The 27,791-nt window shown below is 37.4% G+C and overlaps 1 protein-coding gene across 2 annotated transcripts in view; it reads right to left on the bottom strand.

Annotated features, from left to right (window-relative positions):
* PPP2R5E (protein phosphatase 2, regulatory subunit B', epsilon isoform) overlaps positions 1 to 26,659 on the bottom strand; it is a 71,487-nt gene extending 44,828 nt beyond the window's left edge. For both annotated transcript variants that reach the window (XM_009891197.1, XM_009891198.1), the window contains exon 1: positions 26,500 to 26,659. In XM_009891197.1, the coding sequence (XP_009889499.1) occupies positions 26,500 to 26,656 (157 nt within the window). In that variant the 5' untranslated portion in view covers positions 26,657 to 26,659. The remainder of the gene's footprint in view (positions 1 to 26,499) is intronic.
* Between the last annotated feature and the right edge of the window lie 1,132 nt (positions 26,660 to 27,791).

Below are 27,791 nucleotides of genomic sequence, written 5' to 3'. Positions count from 1 at the left end.
GCTAACATGCAGCCAAAGTAGGTCAGTGAAGAACAAAAGATTTTAAAACTATACTGACCCAGTGGCGTCACAGGATGAAGTTATAACTGTAAAGGCTAGAAAGCAAAATACAACCCTATGCCATCAAGTTCTCCTTCCTGTACCTGGCATATTACTTAATTATTTGGACTCAGAGACTCCAGTAGTAGTCAACTAATCACCTTCAAGCAAACCTACTGAAGGAGCACTTCTTTGTGCCTTACTCCTTCCTCTGACAGAGGCATTAAAGTATCGATCTGTAACATAAGACCTAACAATCCAGCGAGCCTTACACCCACTCCTCTGGTTCCTGTCATTTTCAGAGGATGTTACAGGCTGTTTCATTTTAATATCAATGCTAGCATTCTCTCTCTTGTCAGAAGGGAGTGAAGAACCCAGCTCAGGCATTCGTTCGGCAGCAGAGGCCCTTCAGTTTGAGGGTCCAATTCGGTATTGCTTCTTGCTGTTTCTCTGGGCTGCTCCTACCTTTGTCTTTTCATGAAGTTTCTCACAATCATGTCTGTAATACTCCTTTCTGAAGCTTGCCTCTTTATCTTGCTTCGCTCAGTCTGCAGCTGAAGACCTTCTCCAAAACAGCCCCCAGCTTCTCCAAATGCCATCTATTTTTACCTAGGCGCTGCCGTCTCATTCCGGATGCTGCTAATTGGCCCCTTAGTCACAACTGGAAAAGTAACCTAGTTGAGTAACTCTTTCTGAGCTGCTGCACTAAGGAATCTCTATGCCTCATGCTTGCATTAATTCAAATGAGGAAGCTTCCAGTAAATTTGTTCCCATGCAAGATGAAGCCCAGAGTTCAATACCAATTAACCAGATTTTAACCTCTAAGATTCCATCGCAACTTCATTCACACTTTTTTTTTTTAAAAAAAGTAATGACTTTACAACACGAGAGTTTTAGGTATTTAAAGTTCTAAAACCTGTAAGGAAGCACCACATAAACTAGGAGATAACTGTAGCACTAGAGATCAACTGTACTCTACCTATTCACCAGTCTTCTTTTTTTTTATGTATTACCTAGACCAATCTATAAACTTGCAACGATCTACTAAAAAAAGAAGTGACAGAAAACCCATGTAAAGTTAGATTTTTAAAGAGTGAAACAAGTGATGACAATACACACATATAAGCAGCCCATTCTGAAACAGGTGTTTTTCCACATAGACTTCTTTCTTACATACATGACATAAAACAGCTGGCTTCACAGCTACAACATGATGTTTCAGCCAACTCAGGGAGTCCTTCTTGCTTCTTAATCACTTTACTAATGAAAAGTCAAGTTGAAGCATCTCAGAATTTCCTCCCAACAATTCTGCTTCTGCATATTTATCAACCAAATTGGTACAAACAGGAATAACAGATCATAAGACAGACAGACTAGTTAGACAGGAAAACACTGGGAAAGGTAAATAACTAAATGATCTAATGTCATTATAAATTACTTTACAGTCATTGTAATACTTTATTATTCCACTAGAAAGGAAAATTTAAATGCTGAGTATTTAAAAATCATTACTTCAGAAATATAGAACGTAAATGAGAAAATTACCATTTTATTAAGAGAACTTGACTCATTTTTACTAATGAAGACCACAATCATCTCATACTAACATAATGAATCCCTTCTAGAAATTCTGAGGTCACCACAAACACAGCATGCATTTTTGACAACATGAATGCAACTATCAGATGTCCTGAACATCATCTGTAAAAACTAAAAGCAGAGCTTTTTGACAAATTAGTAATCCTGGATCCAGTTAAATACTGGCAGGATTAATACTATTTCCTAGGACGAAAGAAAGATCCTGTTCCACCCCATAAAGACTGCATAGGCTGCCAAGAGTAAAGGGAAGGGCCTTCAGCTGTGGATAATTAAGAAACAGCCATTTAAAAAACCGGGACATTTTGGAGAACACAGCATCCGGTAAAACGGTGGAGTACTTTTTCCATGTGGACCCAAGAGAACTTGAAATCATTTATTCTGCAAATGAGAAACTGAATGTTTCTATGATGGCTTGTTTTGCTGAGAAAGGAACTTCTTTTCACTTGAAATGAAGGCAAAAAGGATCAGCTTTAAATGCGATCCTGCCAAAAAGAATGAATACGTACAGCAGACTGCAAAATCCTTGCCCTACAAACTGCCATCACCACTATCCCTGCACGTCCCTACTTCCCACTCTCACAGTAGTTGGCTTGGTTGGGGTTATTTTTGTTTTTAAACAGTTCTGTAAGGTTGTGTACAACTTTGGTCCAGACTGACGACACAAGTAATACAGAAAGAACTCAAGTTAATTGTATTCTAGAAAAGGCATGCATATGTATTTATATATATTTTTTTATATATATATATATATGAGTTCAAATGTATGGTGCCTCAAAACCAATGAGGAATCCTTGCATCCCATGACAGCGCCATGTGGGACATTCAGTGCCTGGGTGGAGTGAGGAGTGAGCAGAGGGACAGCAAGCCCCCGTACGACAAGCAGAGCCCATCACAGGAGCACTAGGCAACCTAGGCCCCAGAACCCAGCTCAAGAGCACCCTTCTCACTCTTTCTCCAACTCCTAAATGTCATGCTCGTTGAGCCAAAATGCTGGAAAAATGTAGGGGAGCTTCTAGCTGTGGACACAACTGTGATGGGAGAGGACATGGTTATTCCCAGTTACATACTCATATTCCCCATGGGATGCGCAGGCATAGCCAAAGTAGTTTTTGCGCAGACCAAGGCCTGATGGTTGTTAATCATTTTACAAGAGGCTCCTCTCCTCCAATCTCTGAGGCAGATGTGGCAGGCAGGGGAGTTAGCCTCAGAGTTACGATAACCTGTGACAAGCCTAGAGACTCAAGGGACCTCTGGTGGTACTCAGCTCCAAATAGTCCAGGTGTCCTGGGCTGACACCTGAGAGGACATCGCTGACTTTCCATGGCATGCATCCACCCAGCATGCTTCCCCTCCCGGGTTGGACTCGCAGGTCCCGGCTGACCATGGGGCTTTTCTGCCATTCCAGTATCATCTCCTGCACTAAACCAGACCTACCACAGATGGATGAGCTCTCCTGAGTTGTTTGTCCTCACTCAGATAAGGTGCAAAGAGCAGCCCAGTTTGTCCTCTCTCACTGCACATAGCCTTACCTGGACACACAAGTTTCCTTGGCCTAATGCGAGGTTTCGATTAGGGTACAGCAAGGCAGAGGAAATGAAAAAAGGCTGCTTGTGCAATGAAGAGGAAAATGGCAGGTTCTACTGCTTTGGACACTACTCTTCCCACTATGAGATAATCCTTCCTCGAGGCATTAGCACCACCTTAGGGCACTCATGGTGCAAGTATTTACCCCCAGCCCTCCCTTCAATAGCTCAGATCACCTGAAAAAAAAAAAATCAAATTACTCCAAAATTCAACCAGCTTGTAGACAGATTCAAGTTTATGCATCAGTATTTTTGATGAAAGTACTTGTAAAGCAAAGAAAATTGTATTATTGTACAATAACATACTTCACCTGTTCAGGAGTAAGATTTTATTATCATTTCTCCACATCGTCCCTATCTCCAAGTAACAGCATACTAAGCAATCCTTGAATTTTCTTCTTCTTTTTCCAATGTTATGAAGCACTCAGTTATAAAAGTTGAGGGAAGAGTGTTTTAGATACTACAGCAAGCTCAGATACTGCAAACAGTTTGCCTGCAGGAGCACTTGCCTCCTCTCTCACTTGCGGAATAGATGAGCTCAAGCAGAGCTCTCTCCGGTCCTCTGTTCTCACCCTGTTCCGGTATTCGGGAGGTCTAATTCCCCTCCACTGCACTGCACCTGATACAGCCCAGTTCCTCTTATACAACAGGTCTGTCCAGTTCCTCTCTGCTTCCTGATTCTGTGACGGAGGAACAACTTCCCCTGGTTTTCCCCCTTCCCTGATCATTCTGCCTTTTCTTGTCATTACTTAGCAAGCTGCCATTAACCCTTTAATTTTGGGTAGGTCTAAGGTCACAGGTCACTTTATGTTTCTGGGCTTCCTGCACCTTAAAAAACCAACTACAACAACAACAAAAAAAGGAAGCTTTTTCCTTAATAGAAGTAATAAACTCACTGAAATCTGTAGCAAGAAGAATTGTAGAACTATTTGAAAATGCTTTGGTTAAAAAAAAAAACAAAAACAAAACAACCAACCAAAAACTGATGACAGGAATAAATATCTTAATTATAATAATTGAAACTCCTAACGTTTTCTGAATGTCCAAGGGGTAGAGGCTAACAGGAGGTGCATAAAATGGACTGGTATTTTGAAATTAAGCTTCTTTTTTATTATGCCTAATAAACAACACCAGCCTCCTTTCTTAAACCAAACAGAAACATAATTTTTTCCCTATGGAAATATTTCAGAACACATGATTGGTATGAAAGCTTCTGGATTTATAACTTTCACATAAAACCCCGGAAAACTGGAATTCTAACTTGTCTTTAAAAGTCTCTTTTACATTTATTCTGCATATAATTCTCTAGCTCCAACTGGTGGAAAACCAACTCGGATCCTGGCACGTTCAATGACAACTTCAAAACTTGTCTTAACTTTAACAGAAAGATGTGCAAGAATTAAAACACACTGCAAACTTAGTTTTGAATTAAAATACGAATAACATCCTTCAACAGAGAGATCAGCCCTTGCCTTGCCAATGTTACCACATAACACACTAGCCAGAGTAACACAGACATTAACACATATTTCCCTTTACATGCCTACATTTCAAATAGTGAATCTGATTCAGCAATTCCTAATCAGGCAAAGTGCTAATATAATCAAATTAGACTTGTTTCTGAACAACACAAAATACGGTCTTAATTCCGAAATGCAGGAAAAACTGTTACAATGTAGAGACTGATCCTACGCTTCCTCAGATTTTAGGGCTCTCAAGGCTAGAAGAATTCTAACTACAGGATCAGAGTGTAAGTTGATCTAATTTACACTGACTGTCTCATAAAGCTCATTATACATCTGTAAATACAAGCCAAATAAAAGTATCATTTAAAAAAAATAAGGATCAGCTTTCCTACAGCATGCATAGATAGAATATTTTTAAATGATACCCGTCAATGAAAGTTTACAGCTGCTAAAGAAAGTCATCTCATTATAAACCAAAACAAAATGCATCCTACTCAGAACTTAGAACCTCAAACACAATTAGAAAGACAAAAAGCCAAAGAACTACAACAACAAAACACCAAAAAAACCACCAACACCTCATCCTTTGATTATGCATGAAAATTTCACAATGAGCAGTCACTCTAAATAGTATGTCAGGAAATCCACCTTTTAAGTACAGAAAAAAAATATAATTAAAAATAAAAATCTCTTATTTTTTCAAACCTCTCCAACTTGAAGAGCCTTACCTTCATTGCATCCACAAGATAAGCATGGCTTCTTTCTGTCAACATAGTACTCTAAAGAACATCCCTCCTTTTAACCCGCCTGCTTACTGAAGGTATGTTTAAAAGTCCAACACTAGGCTATAGTGCAATTCACTTGTCTAACAAGTGAATTATGTCCATAACTGGATGGTGATTAACACTGAACAACCCAACACTCACACAAACAGCACAGCAAATCATTCTTTTCAAACTGCCAATTGCCGAGGTCAAAACATTCATGCTTTTAAGTCAAATTACAATCAACTTCCTCCCCACCCATTCTATTATTTGTTATTCATGCATTGACAAGAGCATGGAAACCACTTCACAAAAAATCATGGTTATCTTGGAAGAACCTACACAACTTAAAGATGAAACACCATTTAAAAACCAAGAGAGGGAAAGGGCTTCTTGAGGTAAAAAAACCAAAGCAAACAAACAAAAAAAAAACAAACCACCACACCAAAACAACATACAAAGACCGTACAAACAACCAAACAAAACCTAACCAAACTTGTTTTCCCCTTTCATTTGTTTTAGATACTTCCTTTTATCCTCTTATAATTTTATCCAATAAAATGCCCCCCAACTACAACTAACTTCAGTACTGAGCCAAGCAATCGCTTCCTGCTCCAAAACTTAAAAAAAAAGTTATCCAGACAAACATAGCAACGCTTTGAATCATAAGCGATTCACAAGGTTCAGTGCTAGCCTCTGAGAAAATGTTAGGTTTAGATTTTAAAATTGCAGCTCTCAACAAAAAAAAAATTAAGGAAAACAAAAACTGTTTTTCTATTCTCCTTGCATTCAGGTTCATGCCTTAGCCCCTCTTTACCTTTCTAATCTACATTAACATCCAGGAAACTGTTTGCTTATAAATCACGTATTTTCTAACAAAATATTAGCAACCTCCTCGAAATGCTACTTTTGACAGCAGCAACAGCATACAAAAGACAGACAACGTTACTAAAGACTTGTAAGAGATTAAGTTTTTCACGGCAGAAACTTCAAGTAACACTGCTGACACACGTTCCTGAACCCGAGAGCGCTCTCGGTTTCTGCTTACCCACCCTGGATCTTTAAAGCAGTCGTGACGTAGGAGCGACGGCCATCGTCCGGCGCGGAAGGCAGCTCCCGGGCTGTTTACTGTCCCTAACTTCACTCCAGTTTTCGTGGGTAAACACACGCTGGCCAGTCCTTTCATTATCTGCATAATCCCAGCCTCTTTGATTACTGGACTGTAATACCAGTGCCCGAGTGAGCTTTCATTCCTGAATTATGGCTACACGGAACATGACGGGAGTGTGCCAAACAAGATGATTAAGCAGCAAAATATGACAAGGCATGAATTATATTATTAATATTCCTATCTATCATTAGCTGCAGAAACGAGGGGTTTGCAGCCAATAGCAACTATGCATAAAGAAAGCGCCTCCACTTTGACACTCTTCCAAAATAAGAGCAACTATTTATTTTGAGTAATTTTGTTCTTTGGTTGCTTTGACACTGAACTGCATTTTAACATTTTACAAATTACTTCCTTTTTCAAACTCTACCTTGAAACAACATTGGAGGAAACTCTTCTTTTAAAAAGGCAGGCTCAAATTACAATCCTTTATTTTTAGAGAATGAGAGCATAATCATTTTTCCACGAGATATGCGGAACAGCTTTCATTTCAGCAATTTACTGCCTGTATTTAAGTATATATCAAATCTCCACAAATTTTGGATTCATCAGCATATTGTGTTTCATTTCCCCCCATTCATTAAAAAAAAAAAACACCATCAAAAAGCGAGTTTTAAGGAGTTTGTAGAAAACAGCCATGAAACCTCCTTTTTTAAAAAAAATTAAAATTTACATCATCAGCATCTCTGAGGTTCCACTCATTTCTGTAAGGGCAGCCATTCCCTTCTACCTTCAATGATCTGCGTGACTATTTTTAAGGTATTTCTTTGGAATTGGGAAGGCAAACGTCTAAGAAGGGCAAAAGTTAGCGTAAGAACATGTAACACATCACAATAAATTACTGTGTGTTACACCACAAAATTAGTGGAATAAACATACTATAAGTCCACACAGATAAACTTTTTGGTGCTGTAAAATATCACTTCACAGTATTGGGAGACGTTGTTCAATATTCCCTAAGATTTTGACCCAAAGAAGGGAATACCAAGCGAACATACAAGGCATTTGCTACTGAATTGTGTTCAGTTGACAATTAAGATCACAATTGCACATGGTATCAGCATTCTCCCCAGCAGTAAAGAAAGAGGGGAGAAAAGCATGCAGAGATAGTTGTGCTCAGAGCAAATGGAAGAAAGTGAGAAAATAGAAGAGCTTCAGCAGGATCACACTTTAAAATTATTTTAAATCTACGGCCCTACTTTAACCTGGAGAGGCTTGCTGAAATGCACTAATGAGAAGAAACAGATCTGGTGAAGCAATGAAACGCACTATGGTTTTCATTTAAAAAATAAAAAATAAAAAACAAAAACACACAGTACACTACTCTTAGGAAGAAAAAAATATTTTTGCATAACGAAATATTGAATCATTATAATGAATTAAAAACAGATTCATTAATTTAAAAGTTTTATTACCTTAAAAAAAAAACAACCCTGATTGAGAAAGAAGGGACTTCACGCTCAAGATGAACAAGTGAAGCAACCGTGCTCCAGTCTGGATCATACCTCAATTTCACTAGGCTGCATCATTACCTTTAATCAGGACTTTCAAAAATGTTTGTGACAGTCTGTGATTTTTGAAAAGACAAACAAAACCAATTCAATCAGATTTGTTTCTATTAAAATAAGATCGGAGCAATCTTTCACTTATTTAGCTGTAATAAACGCAGAGAATCTTAAAGATTTTGTATAATGTCATGTTTAATTTTTATTGCCTGTTTTTTTTCCAAACCAAACAGGAATAACATTTTTAAAGACTGTCATTTTTACACTGTATTACTCACAAGATATTAAGTTAAAACAACACTGATAAATAAAAAGATTCAGGTTAAAAGCAAGCATTAATTTTCAGTGCCCAATTTGAGACATCCTAATTTTTCTGACTTTTTACATAGCACTGTGGAGTATTCAGGACTAGTTCCCACCAAGCTCACTTGCATTTTGAGTCATCATCCATTCTGTAAATCACAACCCAGTGTCTCAGGCTGAGCAGCAAAAAGAGCAAGCACTTCTGAACAACTAGCAGAGTATCACCCAAGATAGACAGAGCAGAGGAAACAACAAAGTGTAATTCCTCCAAGGAAACATCCAACTAGTCTAACTCACAAAAGCCTTGCTTTTCTCCCCAAATCCCTTACTGCCTTTCCTTCAAAGCTTCTGAAATGGCTGGGGTCTTAGGGCTGCAGATTTCAAAAAATGCAAGCTGGAAGGGGCTACCAGAGCAGATAGCTTAACTTGAATGAAACACTCCATGAGATTTCTTAATGCGGCAACCCTCCGTGAATTAAGTCTGGTAACTTGTGTTCAAATAAAACATAACTTTTCTAAAAGTAGTGACTCTTGATTTGGAAGCACACAAACAGAGAATCTAACATCACTTTAAGTAGTTCCTGCCAGCACATATTTTTCCTCATTATTAAAAACGCATGCCTAATTTCTGGCTTTAGCTGACAGCTAAAGTTGTTCTTGTATTTGACCAGTATTTTCTCCCCATAAGACACTCTGATCGCATTTGCTCTCAACCTTTTTTGATAAACTATTCAAACAGCCTTTTTTTTTAATTGTATTGTAATTTTTTTTTTTTTAACTGTATTGCATAAGGCATTTTCTCTGGCTCTTCGATCATTTAATGGGTGTACACCTCTCTCGTTCTCATATAGCTTCTTCAAGTATGCCAAGTCCCAGACCCCATGATGCATCCTAGTATTGATCTTACCAGTGCCACAGAGAGACGTAACACTGATGCCTCTGTCACACCTAAGAGGAAACAAATCATCCTCATTTGCTCTGTGAGGATGACACATGTACACTCCAGTTAATAACAGATGCTAAAATGCCTGATCATTCTTAATTATGATAACCCTATCTAGCTGTTACACACAAAATAATCTTCCTCCGTCTCAGAACTCGGCCAAATTAGGGCTGGTATTCATGGACAGAGCAAAAGGCTGATCCGGGGCACAAAACCCACCCCTGACAAACAGTAAGGGACCGGTAGAGAAGTTCTAAAGAAACCATTTCACATGGGCAAAAGTGCATTCTTACAGAAATAAATTTTCAGAAATTCTACATGAAAAACTGAAAATTTATGAAACTGTGCGTACAGAAAGTTTAGCCACGTTACTGTATTAGTGTAGTAACAATCAAAATAGTAAACAAATGACAAAGAACATATTTATGAAAATTTAAAACTCCTTTCTATCAGAAGCAGAACTAGTAGCCAAGATAGATCAACACCAACTCTGTGAAAAAGCTCTTCCTATTTCTTTGCCTCACTTTAAACAAGAAAGGTATTTTCTCTTTCAGATAATTTTGCAGAAATCTCCTAGGTTTTAGTTAAATTTGCCTAATAATAATGAGGCCATGGAAAACTGCATTTTCCATTTAGATTCAATCAAGAGATTCTTATTCATTTGAACATTATTTTGTGGCTCTCTGTGAAGTATCGGTGGGGCACACTGAAAAGACTCACACCTCCTCTCCCCCCCCCGCCCCGGCGTTCTACAGCACCTGCTAGAAGATTCAGGCACACAAAATTAAACTTATTCCACAGGTACAAAACATTAATCACCTCTTTTGACTTTTTTCCCAGGTTAAGTATCAAACGTGTTCTAGTGAAAATGCTTATACCCACACGTGTGCAAATCTCAGCTTCTGAAGCGTAAGTATCTCCGTTGATGTTAACTATTTGATGACCCAGCACAGAGATCCTGTAATCAACTCTCCCCACGGAACAGGTCATAAAGGGAACCGCACTTAGAAATGAATTAGAAGTTCATACTCCCTGCTTAAATTAACTACCCTGGTCCTGAGCAACGGCCTCCTTAAGCCTTTTCTCTATGTTTAGTCACGCTGCATAACAGCTTCACGCAACTTCTTTATCTCCCCTCTCCACCCTCCAAAAGGAAAAACAAAAAATGCTGGGGTATCTCATTTCATGCGTCCCACACAGCATCTCACAGGTCAGAAATGATATGGCTAAAAAGCGTTTACACTACAGCTCAACAACAAGACGAGAAACCAGGGCAGCTCCCAGGACTATCCAACCTGCAGAGGAGGCCAGCGCAGGGATGAGGAAGGCGCAGATGAAGAAGGCTTTCCCTCTTGGGACATACGTGGAGCTCTGCATGCGGCCGGTGGAAATTCAGGCCCAGTCCCACCACCTCTCTTCTGGCCTTCTTATGGTACTCTCAAAGGTTGCAGCACAAAACAAACCCTTTAGGTACATTTTCAGATTGTTACAGCTTAGAAAAACATTAATAGCAGCAGAAACACTGAGCTTTCCGAAAACTTCAGAAGACAACACTCCACAGCTTTCAGCTTAACTTACATAATCAGAAACAGGATTACTCCCTTTGAAAATGAAAGCCAAAATGTTGCATAAACCAACATAATTTACCAAAAAATTCTAAGACAGGTGGGAAGAGAAAGCAGAGCTTGGGGTTGGGTGGTTTTTTTTACCCCCTCCTCACATCAACACAGCAAAACATTTGTAGCTGAACTCTACTTTTTTTTTTATTCAACACAAACAGCACATTACATGCAGACAGTAAGTACATTTTTAAATCAAAACTCCTCTGTCATATTTTTCCCAGCAATACTTCCAGTCGTTAAATGGGTTTTAGGCAAACCTACTAAACAGCTGCTTAATATTTTCAAGTAGTTTTGGTCCAGGTAGCATCTGCCAACCTCTTAGCTACATTTAGTATCCTCCCACAGTTGAAGCCTAACAGACTTCTCTATTGAGACTTAAATCAGCAGCCTCTTTGTCTCCATGCAACTGCTCTTTTACTGAAAATGGTATGGCAGCACAGAAAGCACAATATGAATTTAAGCAGCGAAGCTGGTAGAAAACTTCTCGTTGCCTAAAAGAAAAAGGTGCAAATTCCGGCTTATTTCCTCACTGGAAAAAATAAAATGCAGGCTCTCCCTCCGTACAGCCACATGGATGCTATCATAATGGGATATGCAGGTGCAGTAATAGGCATTTTTGTGTTCAGATTCACTTGCTGCCCAGTTAGCCAGTTCTCATCCCTTTCAGGGAATGGATTACGTGGAATCATTTTTAAGGGCAAGTTAACACACAAGGACCATGCTGCTTTACATGGTATCATTTTTTTTCTATAAAGGAAATCTCTACTCATGTAAATAAGCTTCCCTGCAATTTACATCTGCTCGAAGGATCCTCCAAAGTTTTACAAATGTAGAACGCTGAAATTCCACACTAACTTTTCCCTTCTGTTTAGCATTATAAGAATATGGGGGTTTCAGTGTTATGCATGTTCCTAGCCATTTGTAAGAACAACAAACATTAGGTCTCGTGGGCCAGCTTTACTTAACTTTGCTGATATTCATCTTTTTCTAAAATAGGAAACCAGGAATATTTGTGTTTAACACCAACTACTTAAAAAAATTAATAACTAGAAGGACTGGTGGTGTTTGAACCCAGGCCTGATAGGCAGTGTGGCTTCATTAACAAAAAAGCTGTGCTGTGCAAGTGGGTCATTTAACAAGATCGCTATTCCCAACCCACCTCCCAAACCCAAAGACCTTGTAAAATCAGACTATTTGTCACTAGGCAAAATGAGAAATCCATCGTCCCCTGAGAAATGGTACCTAATACCTTAGTACTAGACAAACACAGAAACCTGACCCTTGACAACTTGTTTTATTTAATGATTTCAATTGCTGTCCGCTACCAAAACATACAAAAGCAACAGCAACATTTGGAGAGAGAAAAGTCAACTCTATTTGCATTTAACACTTCCACACTCACCTAATAAAATACTCTACCTGAAATTTACACACAAAAATAGTGGTTTTGAATAAAGTTTGTTTATTGGGGTCAATTTAAAAACATCTTCTGAAATTTTGATAGCTGATTGTTTATGACTGGTCTTCCCTTATTCTCCTACTTGAAAAATGTACAGTTTATCAAGTCACCAAAATAGATCCCGCCCCAAGAGCACCAATAGTTTTGTTGAAAGGTCACATTTTGCCTATTAATACGTGTAGGCTACAGGCAATTTTTTCAAGTTTTTCCCCTCCGTTATTCTAGTGATGCAATCACAACAGAAGCTCTCTGTGCAATCCTTAACAAAAGCAGCACACCAACGTGTCAAAAACACGACTACCCAAAACTAGAAGACACTCATTCTCTCAAAGACAGACTTCTAAAGACACATGTGCACGCGCACACACCTCCCTCCTTGAATCCACAGCTAAATTTGGTCCAGGTTAATGCATCCACTCAACCTCAAGTGGTCAATGCTGAAAAACGTGCACCCTGTTTTCTACCTTAGTCATGCATAGAAAGGTAAACATTTTTAAGTTCAATTCGACTTCACACAACAACCACAAAGAATCAAAATAAATTAAATCAATTCCTTTCCCTTAACACTGCAGGAGATGTTGAAGATTAGCCAGGTGGTAAATTCCATCTTTAATTTTATCATATTTCCAGATATGAAATACTGTAAAACTTCTTTGTTACTTATTCTTTGTTCATTCCACAGGAATGAAAATATGAGTAAGTAGTATTTTATTTCCTTAACTAGTCCTTTTTTTCTATCTGGTATTTGCCAAAATCTGTCAATAATCTTACCAAACTTTATACTCTTAAATTCTATCTATCACACCATATTATTCCCTATCCCAAAGATGTAGTTCTGCAAGAGATAAAGTGGATTAAAGACACATTGAGGATTATAGATTATGCAGTTAGAACAAACACAGGCAAGTATTTCAAACAGCTGACCCTACAGAAAGGCATCACATTCTGTTCTCAAGATGATATACAAAAATAGAAAGCACATTCCACTAGGAAAATATTTACTTAATAATTTATCATTTAAGAACTACTACTGCACAAATTAAAGTACAAAGCATATTGAAATCAATGTGAAGATATATACTCAATGATTAGAATACAGCTTCAATTTCAATTGTGATTGGATTTATAAAGTTTACTCTATTCCAGCATGAATCGTGCTTCTGTTTTCCCCGGAAGTCCTACGTTTAAAACTGATCTCAGTTTTTTTAGATAGGAGAAGCTGAGAAACACAGTACTGCTGAAAAGTCTAGAAATAAAAGGATAAAAATCTTAAAGTATCTGACTGGAAAGAAATGCCAGTGAGATATAAGAATCAATTTAGTCCAGACATTAATAACTTCCTTAATGATCTATATGATTAAAATAGCATATAGATAACATCTTCTGAGGATATTAAATAGGGAACTTTGAGTAGCAGTAAAGTCAGAATTAATACAAAGGAACCTAAGCAAATTCCTTACATGGCCAGAAAATAAAGTGAAATTCAGTTTGGAAAAACACCAACTAATACATCTGGGAAAAATAATCCCAAATATAGATATTCAATATGGACAAGAAACCTGGGAAACGACAATGCAGAAAAACTGCATTAACCACAAACGCAGCACGAGCTCAAAAGAGGGGGAGGCACTGTCTATCTAGCCACTGAATCTAGGAACTGGGGGGGAAGGCTCAATTACTTCCCTTTTGCTCCTCTCCCAAAATGAAGCGCATGCAGATGGGAACTCTATCCAACTACCTTTGCTGCAGCTCTGGACACAAGACAGGTTCTGTTACTCCAGACATTTAAAACTACATGGGCAAAAATATTATCAAGTACTGAATGTTTTATCTAAAAAGCCCGACTGTAATGAAAAAAAAGTCTGTACTTTATTATTGTATATTATGCATTGTTGTAGAGCTTTTCTGTTATATTTGAAATATCAGGGGGTTTTAATCCAGAAGTGTAATACTTATCCAAAACCAAATAAACATAAAAATATGTTCATTTCCAAACCATTTGCTTTTTATTGACCATAAAGTTTTGGCATATTTCACCACAAGTGAAATAACTTTGAAGATATTGGCTCTCAAATGAATTTTTGCTGCAGTGCAATGCCTGTCCATGCTAGGATCAACTGTGCAAAACAGGGGGAGACCAACAATGCCCTCATGTCAAATGAGGTCACCTCAGAAGCTATTCTGAAGGGCACATCAATCCTCCTCTCTGCAAAACCCTTGATTAAGAAAGTTTCTGCAACAGGAATGATTGCTCCTCACCAAACAGGAAATAAAAGAAACTTGCTTTGAGATACTTCAAAACCTGCTCCTAGCCACTTCTGTTTCTAGATATTATGGCATTCCTTCATTGGGAGAATATCCTGTAAACTTAAGAAAAATACTTTTACATTGCTAGTATAAATTAGAATCTCTCCAATTCCCTTACACTCGCAGAACCAGCTCAGAAGCATATACAGAAATTCTAAGAATTATTTGGGTTTTGTGGGGTTTATTTTTTCTTTTGTAGAAGGGTTGCTTTGAAGTGGGGACGTCTCCCTCAAGTGTGTTAGCTGGAAGAATCTGTCCCACTTGAGATTCAGAGGCACCTGAACCAAACCTTAATCTTGACCCTTCTTGCCCAAGAAGTAAGGTGCTCCAAATGCTGTTTGTTCAACAAACACCAAAAGAACAGGAAGAGGAACAGACTTGTCCTGGGAAATTCAACACACTTCTCCTGCCTTTGAAACTTCCTACTATTACAAGGAGACAAAATATTGCGATCACTGACTCTGTGGTTGTCTTTTTCTTAAAAGACTGAATCTTTTTCAGGTATTATTTGGGACATTTATTTGTTTTTCCTGAAATTAAGGAAGAGTGAGAAATTTCACTCCATGACCTGAAATTTCACAGTTAATGGGAGGATGGGGTAAATATAACCTCAAGCATTTTGTTCCTTTCTCCTTCCTGCTTTTGACTCATCGCAATGAAGTGTCTAGAATTTTTCCAGGAGCTTTTTCACTGCTTAGCTTATGCCCAACCCACAGTATAGATCCCATTTGCTCATTTCTTTAATACTAAGGGACTCGCTGCAGTTCTTTTTACTTGTGGTTAACGAGATTTAATCTGGCAGCTCAGATGATATTCTAAAGCAGTTTACAGCAACAGACTTTTTTTTTTTTTTTTTTTAGTTTATGGCACCCAAAATACAGACTAACAACCACCTTGATATGCTGTCTCTTCCTCAAAGTGTATCTAAAAAGCCCTGCACCCCAACCCCTCCTCCATATAGGAGGACCACTATAGACCATAATAGGTCTGCTCACATACCTTTGCCATCCCACATACCCTGAGACAATTGCACCAATTGCTTTTCCAAGAGCCAAACCCAGGCACCAGAACTTTAGCCACAATCTCCATTACTTAAGATAGACAATTCTGGAGCTACTGTTCTCAGAAGGACTAATAACCACTTCTCTACATCATCCTTTCTAGTCCTAAAATGAGAAACTAGAGTGGCTTTTAATCTTGATTAAAATACCTATTAAGTCTAGGTTTTGCCAAAAGCCGATACAGATTTTTACTAAGATCCTCTATTAGAGGCAAATCATGGTGGTGGCTATTTTCTCTGTCTCTTTGCCTTGCCTTTTCATCCTTTTTGCACTTTTTAAAGATGAGTAGAAATTTCAACCACTGCCGTTTCTTAGCATTGGTGGGGAGGGAGGCTCCCTTTCTTCTAATAATATGCAGGAGGGGGGAAAAAAAGAAAAAAAGAAACAAACAAACAAAAAAACCAATAGAGTGCATGGAAGAGAAAGGACAAGGAAAATTATTGCATGGATAACAGAAAGGGAAGACTGTCTTGCCGTAAGGTCTGATTACTGCAACAGAGGCAGGATGGAGCTGGCAAGCTCTTCACAGGGTGGATCTCCATCCTGACAGGTCCAGTCTTGTCTCCAGAAGTGCAGACAAACAACCACTGTAACACACTGATGGAGCTTAAGAAGATCAACAGACACTTTTTTTCCTTTATAAATATAGCTGATTTTATTATATTGAGATTTTTCGGTAACCTCTGCAACCCACTCTACCTGGAGTCCTTGTTTTTACATGTATGAGTGAGTTTTATCACCCTCTTGTGGAAAAATACGTGAACTGTATCCGTCAGAGGTTACAGGAAGAAGTAGAAAGTGGGAGTAAGGAAGGCAGTGATAAAGAACAAGCGAAGAAGAAGAAAGGAGAAGTATGGACTGTGTGGAATAAAGGGACAGTGAAAGAGAACAAAGGTAACTAATAACACAGTACCACCTCAACTTCTTCAAAAAGCTAGCCCAAAAATGTTATTTGAAAACACAAAGATAACAAGATACCAAATTTATTCTCCCTTGGTAACACTGATAATAGTCAACAGTTAAGTTATTTTCTCTACAGTGATTCAAGTACTGTCTCAGCTGTAATCACCATCTTTTGCACCTTTGTTTCCACATACAGGGGAAACTACATTCTCAATAAACACACGAAATTAACTATTCAAAACTTAAGTCAGAAAACACTTACTAGACACTTTCCTATTTAAAAACAGTCTGCACATAACATCTATGCTCTGCTGTTGGAATGTGAAAGTGGAGAGCACGTGAGCTAAACTTGAAAAGAAAACTTGTGGAAATTTATGCATTCACATTACATGCTACTGGGTAACATAAAAGAAAAATAAGAATATTTAATTCCTCTAAAATCTGGAATCATTCGTTCCTCAGTTTTTGACTATTGCCAATATCAATTTGTAATATGAGAAGTTCAACTTGCAGTGGTCTTCCTTTACAAAGTAATCCACATGACAATGTATTCAAACCCTTGAAAGCAACAAACAAATTCACTGCCACCTGCGTTTTAGAACTTGAAAATCCAAGTTTGGTACAAGCACACATAAAAAAGAAGCCAAGAAAGTCATGATAATATTAAATTAAACTCATGACACTGCAAAGAGGCACAGAAACCCTGAAGGACAAAAGGGCATCTCAGATCAGGTAGGTATCACAAGCATGGTGAAAAAATAAGAGATCTCAAACAATGTATCCCTAAAAATTCCTGAAAATCTTCCAGGAATCCCACAGAAAACTACAGACCACATCCAACACAAACCACAGTTATTTCTTCTTAATGACACTAAATATTTTTCTGATGCTCCTCAAAGAGTTAGAAACCCATTAAAAATAACAATTCTAATACCAGATCTTCTTAACCTTATGATAAAAGAATATCTAAAGAAACTCCTCCCTCCCATTACACAAACTGCATTTATACAGAGCCACTATTCACAATGAAAAGCATAAAAGGGGTAACTATGCAAGCTGCATTTATTTAATTGTTTTAATCAAAATCTGTCAGTAAAGTACTTCTCCAGACAACATAAAATTTCAGCTTAACCTTATTCTTCATGAAAGTATCTGATTTTTCTGAATAAAAATTATGGTATCTGAGTACTTAACCATTATCTCCAGCTGGGGGATCAAGTCCTAAAATTAATACTTTTACCAGTAGGTACACACAGTTATCTGCATTTATTCATCAACCCTGAGATACACTGTAGCTTCCGCAAAATATCCATCAAGTAAGGAAGGCTAAGTGTGCAACTGACGTTTTGTGATTTTTGCAAAATTTTTTGGTATTTGAATTTTAAATTCATAAAAATCTTCAAAAAATGCCTAATTATGCATATTTTTTATATAATCAGAATAAAAAAAAAATGCTTGCCACCGCCTCTCTTACAACTTGGTCAGTTCTGATGTCCAACATCAAGTTATTAGAACAAGCTCTTCAGATCACAGAACACAAGAAGGTACTGTTACAGATGAGCTAGCAATACATCCAATGATGTTCAACAGATTTTACAGCAATCTGCTATTCTATTTTCTCTTTTAGGAAGCTACCCAGAAAGGATCCCTTTCACTTTCTCACCTTCTGCCCATTTAACCAGGTACATCAACTCTGTTATATTGTATTCCTTCCCTGCCCCAGACTCTAGCAGATGCTAGCAGAAGGACCGACAACTTTACATGCAAGGAAAATACCACAGTTAAGAACCTGTCATACAGATCAGAAAGGAAAAAATAGTGGTAAAAATTAATAAAGGGCGTAAGTGCAAAATTATGTTCCTTTTCTATAAAAATGTATTAACAAAAACATCATAAAATGTTAAAGTGTTTTAAAATAAAATTATTGTATTACATACTTTGTTTTCAAGCAATACAACTTAATAACGGAGTTAATATCAGACATGCTGTGACTTGAAAAATAAACTTTCTACAGGAGACTGAAAAATACATTGCTATATTAAAGAAATCTAAAAATATATACATTTTCAAGATTATACATGCGTCACTATTGATTAGAAAAACCTACTGGTGAAAAATCTTCTATTATTGTAAATCATTATTAATCCTGATCAAAACTGATTCCCCTGTAGCTTGACTTCAAGACTTTGTTCAAAACAGACAATTTTTTCAACCAAGTGCAACAACTAAGGGCACAAAAGTATTTTACACCACTTCTTTGGACAGCTGCCTTATCTTTTGAAAATGCTTGACAAAGACACTCAGACTGCAACATTATTTTTTTTAAGCAGAAAACCACACGCACAGAAGCTACCAACCCTACGTAAAAGTCCACCACCATCTCAGTTCTGCTGAATTAAATGTTTGAGAGGACACAGGACCAAGCACATAACTAAAATTAGGAGGCGGCGAAATGTTTGTAACAATCTGGTTTACGTTATGGCCCCACAGACGCTTGTCTGAGCACAGATGAGAGGCAGTGCACTGTGGTGTATGCTTGGGAACTTCTCGAAGAAGCTTTGCCACCAGAAAAAAACCCGATGTTGTAACTGCACCTGCAACGACGACTGACACATATAACCGGCAAGGTTTCAAACTAAGATAAGCCCTGCCGTATCCTTCTAAAAGAAGACTCTAGTATTTTACTAACAGATTTTCCTTAATCTTTTATGAATTAATGTGTGCTCATTTGCTGGTATTTGTGAATTAGTGTTACCAAGATTACACGGTCCCACCGCTAATCCACAAATGCCCAACTCTACCAAAACTCATTGAACTCAGTAAGTCCTCTCGTCTGTTACTTCTAAGGATTTTTGCCTGATTGAGCCAAAGAAACAGTAATAACTTGAATGAAAAAAACGTAGGTGAAAGGAAGTTATCCTGAATCTAAAAATAGTTTTCTGTCCTCCTCCCACTCCCCAGAAAGCATAAATGGAAGTGTTCTTCTCTCTGGGAGGCAGCAGCTTACAATGGATGAACGTGAAGGGAATGCTTCCTTACTATAATGCTTTACCAGTGAACAGTAGTAGTACCCCATTTTCAGTGTTGAAAATTAAAAACAAAAATGAAAATTAAATAAGCTTAAAACCTAAACTTTATATATGACATTAAATATTTATACACAACTTATTTATATACACAAATATATATTATACATATTTAATATACACAAACACAGATTTTATAAATATACCCCTAATTCCAGAGATATGGAAAATGTACCTTTCACAACAGTAAAGCTCCATATCATAATCAATTATAAAGGCAGCACTATATTTCAACAATCACGTATACTATACAGAAATAATTGCGTGGCTAAACCAGAACTTGTATTTGTCAAAGGCAATTTGGGAAAGGAATACAAAGGAGGTACTTATTACAGAAACAGGAGGTTCTATTACAGACCCATAAGGTGACACTTGGACACAGAAAACTCTAATATTATTAGAGAAATAAATAATACTGGGCAACATATTATAGAGACTTAGTGAACAAGTACAGACTGAAAACAGAAGTTTCTGACGATGGTAAGAGTCTAAACATTCCTGCAGAAAATTACCAAGATTTTAGACTCAATCTTGTGAAGAGCACAGAAACACATTTTACACAGTGATTACAAGTTACTTCACTTCAAAAATAAACAAAAATAAAAGAAAAAAGAGGAGGAAAAGGTGGTATGATCATCACTTAACATTTCCAGAAGTTAAATTGAGAAATTCAGGAAGTAAAACAATTACACGGAATGTTTCAGGTTAAAAAACAAAACAAACAAACAAAAAGCCCCCAATAAACAAAAACCCACCACCACTGCCATAGGAAAATCACCAGACCTAAAGAGACTTAGAAATAGACAGACAACCGAACAGAAACATTAGAAGATCAGGGCTAAGCTGGCAGAATTTCTCACCAACTGCAGTTTCACTAATACGCTGTTAAGATAAGGAGGTATTCTTTTACTACGATCTTAACTTCCAAGTCAGCATTTCTACACGTGCCCATTCTCCACAAATACAGCTCTACAAAACTACATTTCAAATGTGACAGACAATAAGAAGCAGAGAAAAATTCAAAAGGACAGAACGCAATTAGTATGTAGCCTTTTCTAAACACCATCAAACAAATACTTTTTAGAAATAACCAGAAATCTTTAAAATTATTGGAAGGAATTATTCTACTACCTCCAGAAGTCAAAAAAATTACAAATAAAGTTAAGTATATATTCAAGAAACAACTGCCAAGAGCACAAGAGAAAAGTGAAGAAATTAATTACGTATGACAAGAACTCCATACACCTTAAGAAAAAAAAATAATAAATAGACTAAGTCCTTCTTCCTGTTGGGATTGCGGCTCTATTCCCAAACCTTACACAGAGATTGTCCATTACGTCCAGATTTATTTCAACCAGAACGGGCACAAAATTCGTAAAAGTACTTCCAGGATTGATGCTTGATTCGCCATTGACTACATACAGCACAAAGCAAGTTCCAGGCTTTCTTCCACATAATGAATTAAGAGTCCTAGGATCTATTTCCAATGATGGAAATACAGCAGAATTTTATTTTGAAAAGTCATAATCACTATGACCCTAAATTGCTGTTTATAAATTAGGAGAAAGTATTTAGGTTAGATATATTATTAACAGTTTATCCATATCTGTAAAGCATTCCAAATTTCACAATGGTGAGTAGCACAGCAAAGACAAGCAGCCAACTCCCAAGGAAGTCAACAAAAAATAGAAGCTGTATCTTTCTTCTTCTACAATTCAAACCATAACTATTTCCCATACGTACAGTTCTGAAGGCAGTATACGTAAGTCCGAAAAAAAACAGATTGTTTTATGATAAAGAAGATCTAAAAAAATCAAAAAGTAACTGTATTTGAAAAAGAAGGTGCACATCTTGCTGTTCTTGCTTAGTCAAAAGTCTTTTGGAGTTGGTAAGATTTTTTACTATTTAGGAAATTCACCATTTGTTCTATAGATAGGATTCCTAAGAAAAGCTTATAACAAAACGCCAACTATAGGGAAATAATATAATGATCAAAAGCAACCAGCAAGTAAAAAGAGATTTTTCCCTTCGACTATGCAATGCTCTTTTGTTGCCACTACAGCAATTCTTTAATGTCATGGAAACTATCTGATAAATGTATTAGCAGCTCAATAAATTTCATAATATTGAGGTAGCAAAGCAATTGGTATTGTTGACAGGGAACTTCCGTTCTGAGTGCTATTCTAAGGAAGAAAACACATCTAAAAATAAAAATCATACTTTGAGCTGTTTTCAACAAAAATATACAATAGTTTCAGCAAACCTGAAAGTAAACTACACTAATTATGTTAGATCACTGGAAAATGTGGTAGAATTATAGAAAAAAACAGTCAAACCTTGAAATTACAAAAATGGGATACATTGACTTAAAATTCAACGGTCTTACTTTTGGATAGTTTGCTTTATCGAAGTTACATATTTTTAATGAGGACAAGGGGGATGGGAAGAATATCGTGAATTACATGCAAATTTTCTGTCCAATGTCTCAAGATGCTAAGCATGTATTCATAAGGCATATGATCTTTCAGTCATCTATATGTATGTCTTCATCCTCTGGACATTCCCCTACCGTTACAGACACTGGCAGAAACACAAATGAACTCCCCCTTCCCGTTTTACAGGTAATACTGAAATTGCTCTGTTTTCACGTGTCCAGTACTACAATATACTTTTTTCCAAACCATTTGCTTTCTAACATTGCACTCCTACCAATCCACCTCTAGAGACTTCTAAGTAAAAGAGTATCTCTACAAAATGAAAGTAAAATAACCCTCTGATAAATAACACACCTATCCAATGCACAGACAACACTCTCTTCCTCTACAGAACAAGCATGATTTGACATACGACACAAACTTGGTTAACAAACTTGCGCTGGGTTTGACTAAGGCGCAGAAGTGGAAGTACTTATTGCCAGAAAAGGGCCCTTCACCAGGACGGCTCTGCCACAAACCACTTATCTCGGGGACCTCCCAACTTTGATGACACCAATAGTGTCTTTAAACATAAAGACAAAATCAAAAGCCATAACGTACTGCAAGATACAGCACGCAAGATCATGAAAACTTTTAAAAATGCATGAGAGCGAAACATACATGAGTACACGTATTGAAGATGCAGGGCAATCATATCACAACTCCCATATGCACTTCTCTTCTTTGTTTCAAGTGTAGAGGAATGGGACAAGGCTGGTTTTAAAGCATTATATTGGATGTTAGTCACATTAAAAAAGATAACTCCAACTTATTGCGTTGTGACCAAATATGAATAAAAATATAATTAAATTAATCAGAACAGTTTAGTCTTTACTGTAGGTAAACAGAGCAGCTTTTCAGCTTGTAACTTTCGAAAGCTTAAACTCAGCTCAACAGAGCCTCAGAAAGCACATCTTACTTTCTAAGTACACTAAATGTTTGTTTACAAAAAGATACAATACACACACTTCTGTTAATTAAAAAAAAAAAAAAAGAAAACAACAACAACAACCAGTAACAACTTAATTTCTGTGGGGTTTTTTTTCCTGGAATAAGCAATACTGAAAATTCCAGTTTTTCTTATTACATTTCCTAAATAGCAGGTTATCCTTCAGACTTGTACACAGCGTCAAAACATACTGTCTTTTCTATTTTTCTTTCCTGAAACATTTTTATTACCAAATGAACAACAACAACGCTGACTTATCTATCTGTTTTTGCAATACAGGCATATATGTTCACAGAAAGCAACAGACTGCATTAAAACACTACCAAAACAAGCCATTTCACTATATATGACTCTGCCCCTAGGGAAAGGAATGAGAGCAGATAAGATGTGACAGATGTGTAGTCACGTCACTTAATACACTACTGGAAGGTGCTCAAATCATTATGGTGACAGGCATAGTATAAAAACTTGCAAAGAATGGACTACGCATTTATCTAGTTTTCTGCATACATGATTCTTGCAATCAAAGAAGATACTGAAGCACATAAAAGTGCTGTCTGAGAGAAGGCGGCCTGCAAACGTCAATATGCAATACAGTAATTAAAAAAAAAGAAGAGAGTATAGCATGTATGTTTTTGTCAGCAAAGCCTCTCCATCATGAATATGAAATATGTCTAAGGTTGAATTTGAGGTCTGTCCTCTAAAAATTTCCTGTACCAAAATATTTCTGAAGAGGTTTAATTAAACTTGAAATTTACCCCAAAACAAGAAGTTTAAATAAAACTTAGCAACTGCAGATCTCCAAACTGATTTCATTTTTCTGAGACTTTAAAAAGCTATTTTCCTGAAATCTCTTCTCCATTTTGGTTTGAAAGACCCAAACAGTACGGCTGAAATTGGAAATCATACAATTACTGGACTGAAGTAATAGGACTAGTCAATTGTTTGAAGATAAGTGTAAACCTAAAAGTTTAAAAAAGTAGGACATTCAGACTACTGCCCAAGGAAAGTATGAAAAAAGCAGGAGGAAATTATTTCCTCACTTCTTTCACGTTTAATAATCCTGAATGTTCCAAATATTAATGCTGGTCAAGAGTACTTCCAAACAGTAACATGATTTTTAACTGCCAGCATCCCTTCAGCGGGGACCAATACCACTGCTGTTTCAGCTGATAGACTGTGAGGCCCAAATCCTGCACATTAATCTGCCACAGGTAGATCCCTGTGCCTCTGGGAATCCGCATTAAGTCAAAGAGGGAAAACTAACTCACAGGATCAAATTCTTAATTTGAAGCTGGACCACTGTAACTCATCATGACACTAATCATAAATGTCTCACCAACACTCTCTGCTCCCCATCTGTTTGTTTTATCTTATTATAGTTTTATATCTCAATCCACAGGACTAGCTACAGTCGTCAAATTAAGCCTATGTTTCTGCAAGACCAGGCCCTCAGACAAAGGCAACGTTTTTCTTACACTTGTGCACATGCCTAGTTTATTCCCTGAATGGGACTATACAATAGAATGAAATAACTGTAACATCAATTTTTTCATTTATACAAATACAAATCTCAGTCTTTTCCAGTAATCTGACCATTTAAGCCAAATGATAAAGTCCCTTCACCTCTTGCAGTGTAGCAACTAGTGTTTTCAAAAGAAACAACCTGCGTATCAAAAATGACCTGCGAAAGTATAAAACTGAGCTTTAAAATAATTTGGAAGAGGCATTTGTTTCTCTACCATTCTGTCACAAAACAACAAGAAAAATTCATAAAATACTACTCATTGCAGACTACAAAGCCAAATCCACTGACACCAACAGACCCTAAACCAAGAAATGCCGAAGGGGGGGAACATTCTGGTACAGCATCACTCCAGGCCTCCCTGGCTTCTCTGTTCTCCTCTACACTTCCAAGTCAGTCACTGTCAGCCACAATGCCATGGGGCTGGACGGACCCACTATGGCCATTTGTGCATTCTGACAGGTATCCCCCAGAAAGAAGCCTCAAATATTTTAATGACAACTTCACTATAACTAATCCTAGAATCCTACTTTTAATTAAATTAAAAGACACGTATTAAGGTGTGAGTTTGGGGGGGGGGTGTTGGCTTTTCTTTTTTGCAACTTCTTCTTATGAAGAAGGGGGGTTAAGAACTAAACCAAAGGGCAATTATACACACTTATTACATATTTCAATACTCTGATTAACAAATTTGTCAAACAGATAGAGGAGGGAATGTGGGAAATATACTTGTTCACAAAGCAAAAATGGGACAGACATAACATTAAACCTTGCCATTTTCCAGAATGATAAGCACGAACCATGCTTATTTTCACTACTTGTGACAGAAAAGAAGAATAGCAATGAAAAAAAACCCTGAAACTAAATAAACCATCGGAGAATTCAGAGTAAAAGAAACACTTCTGGAAGGCAATTCCTCCTTCCTCACCAGACAGACATAATTCTCAGGTGCTGCTGGCCCCTGGATTTGTACTGAAATTCAGTGACAACTGGGATTTAGGGGAAGCATTCAAGATATTAGAGAGATATTGGCATCCTTTCAAAAACAGTATGCTGGATCATAATTTTCTTTCCCAAATTAGAGGTTAAATCTGCCAGCAGCACAACAGGAGCTGGGATATACAGGCTCTCAAAACAGTAGTGTCTTGCCTAAGACCTGATTGGCAGCATCTTTCCTCTTGAGAGGTTGCAGCTCATGGGACCTTTCGATTTCAAAACCGAGCAGAAGCCAGGAGCTGGGAGTTACCTATTCACAAATGCTATGAGAAGGGGTCCCATCTCCCCACTAATGCCTTGCTGCAGGGCATTCAAAATATCCCTGTGGGCTGCATTTAGCACCGGCATTGCAGGTTGCACACCCACACGTTACAAGGTAAGATCCTAAAAAACAGTTTCCCTCTGCTCCCAAGTGAATTAACCCTTACCAGAATTATTGTTCATTTAGGTCAACTGTTGAGGGTTCACAAACTAAAATACTCACACGTAGCCCGAGTGCCTTGAAAATTCAAGTCATGGTACGAGTTAACATTAGCATTTAAAACTTTCAAAAGCATTGCAAACAATTACCACACCCTCAAGTCACAGATAAAATATTTTGTAGAGCTTAAATACATACATATCTGGCATGAAACATTTCTTATGGCTGGCAAAATCTCCCTCCAATTCCAGGCAGTTGAGTTTAGAAGCAGAGTAAAATTGTAGAGGAAAATTGTTTTATTTATTAAAAATCATTCCTGATCTTACCTTTTAGCAGAGGCAGGGGAGTTAACTCGATAGGCTTGCCCTGAGACCTAAACTGGGAGGAGCTTTGTGACCTCTTCTGTCTGGCTTTTCTGACGGACTTCCGAGAAAATCCGTCTACTTTATCCACTGATGGAGGAGTAGTTGGTGCTGAGGACATATCCCTACTGAAGGAAAACAAATGTTACAAACATATTCCAAAGGGATGAAACGGGTAAAGATTAACCTAAATGTTCCAAAAATCTTTCTCTTTCTGCACCTCTCCTGCTGACAAGTCACCCAGAATGACTGTTAAGAGAGCTAACCCACCGACATATGTACGAATTGTATGGAATGAACTTAATGGAACAGTGTAGTAATTCTTCTTGCTCACTTTTTTATCTGTGTCTCCCATTTGCCAAAAATCCTGCAATAGGAAAAATTCAGACCTAATGCTGACATCATTACATCAATACAACTTCACACACCTGCAAACTTGACATAGGCCTTAAACTATATGTTCTTTGGGATGAAGTCATTTCAACTCATTCTGCAAGGCACCATGCATGCTAAAGAATAAGTACCCAAAATGGTACAAATGTTTTTTTGGCATTAAAGTCATCAATATGCATAGGACCAAAAAAAATAGGACAGAAGAAAAATTCCATTTATTTGCCACACCTACATACGGGATTTTAGAGGAATATAAGAAAGTATAAGAAATAAATAGAAATTCTATATAGAATTATACAGAAATATAAAAAAAGTATTGCTATTCTTCACAATTTCACTAACACTGACAAATTTTACATATTACTTCTTTATTCTCCATTTTAGAAAGACTCAGTCTGAAAGACTCAGACTTGTGAGTCTCTTCATACATAGTTATTCCACATTCTGACATTTCTGTAAGAATAGCAATGTGGTAGTCATAACTGTTCTAAGGGCATAAGCCACACAAGGTTTGCAGGGAGAGGCAGAGAGCCAAAAAAGATTTCTGCAAGCAAAAGTAAGTTTGTTTCCCAACTCTATCAGCTGGTCTAAGAAATAAGCATTGCTTCTTCCTATAAAACTTGCCTTGGTAGTACTCCTGTAGCTGATTCCATACTTCTAAGAAATACCAAAAGGAAACATTTAAACAGTGACTTAATCCAGCCAGCTATTGTATTTACCGGTCTTGTTCTCTCTGTTTAAAAGGCCCATCACATCTTGGTGAAATACATGAGTAATAATTAAGGGAAACGAGATAGGAGGAATTTAGGCCTACATATTTCAAGCAGCTCTGTATACAGTTAACTTCACCAGCATGTGCACCT

The sequence above is a fragment of the Charadrius vociferus genome, unplaced genomic scaffold, assembly GCF_000708025.1.
Source record: "Charadrius vociferus isolate BGI_N301 unplaced genomic scaffold, ASM70802v2 scaffold308, whole genome shotgun sequence".
Taxonomy (NCBI): Eukaryota; Metazoa; Chordata; class Aves; order Charadriiformes; family Charadriidae; genus Charadrius; species Charadrius vociferus.
Note: the sequence above shows the minus strand (reverse complement) of the source record. Positions and strands in the feature narration are given on the sequence as shown.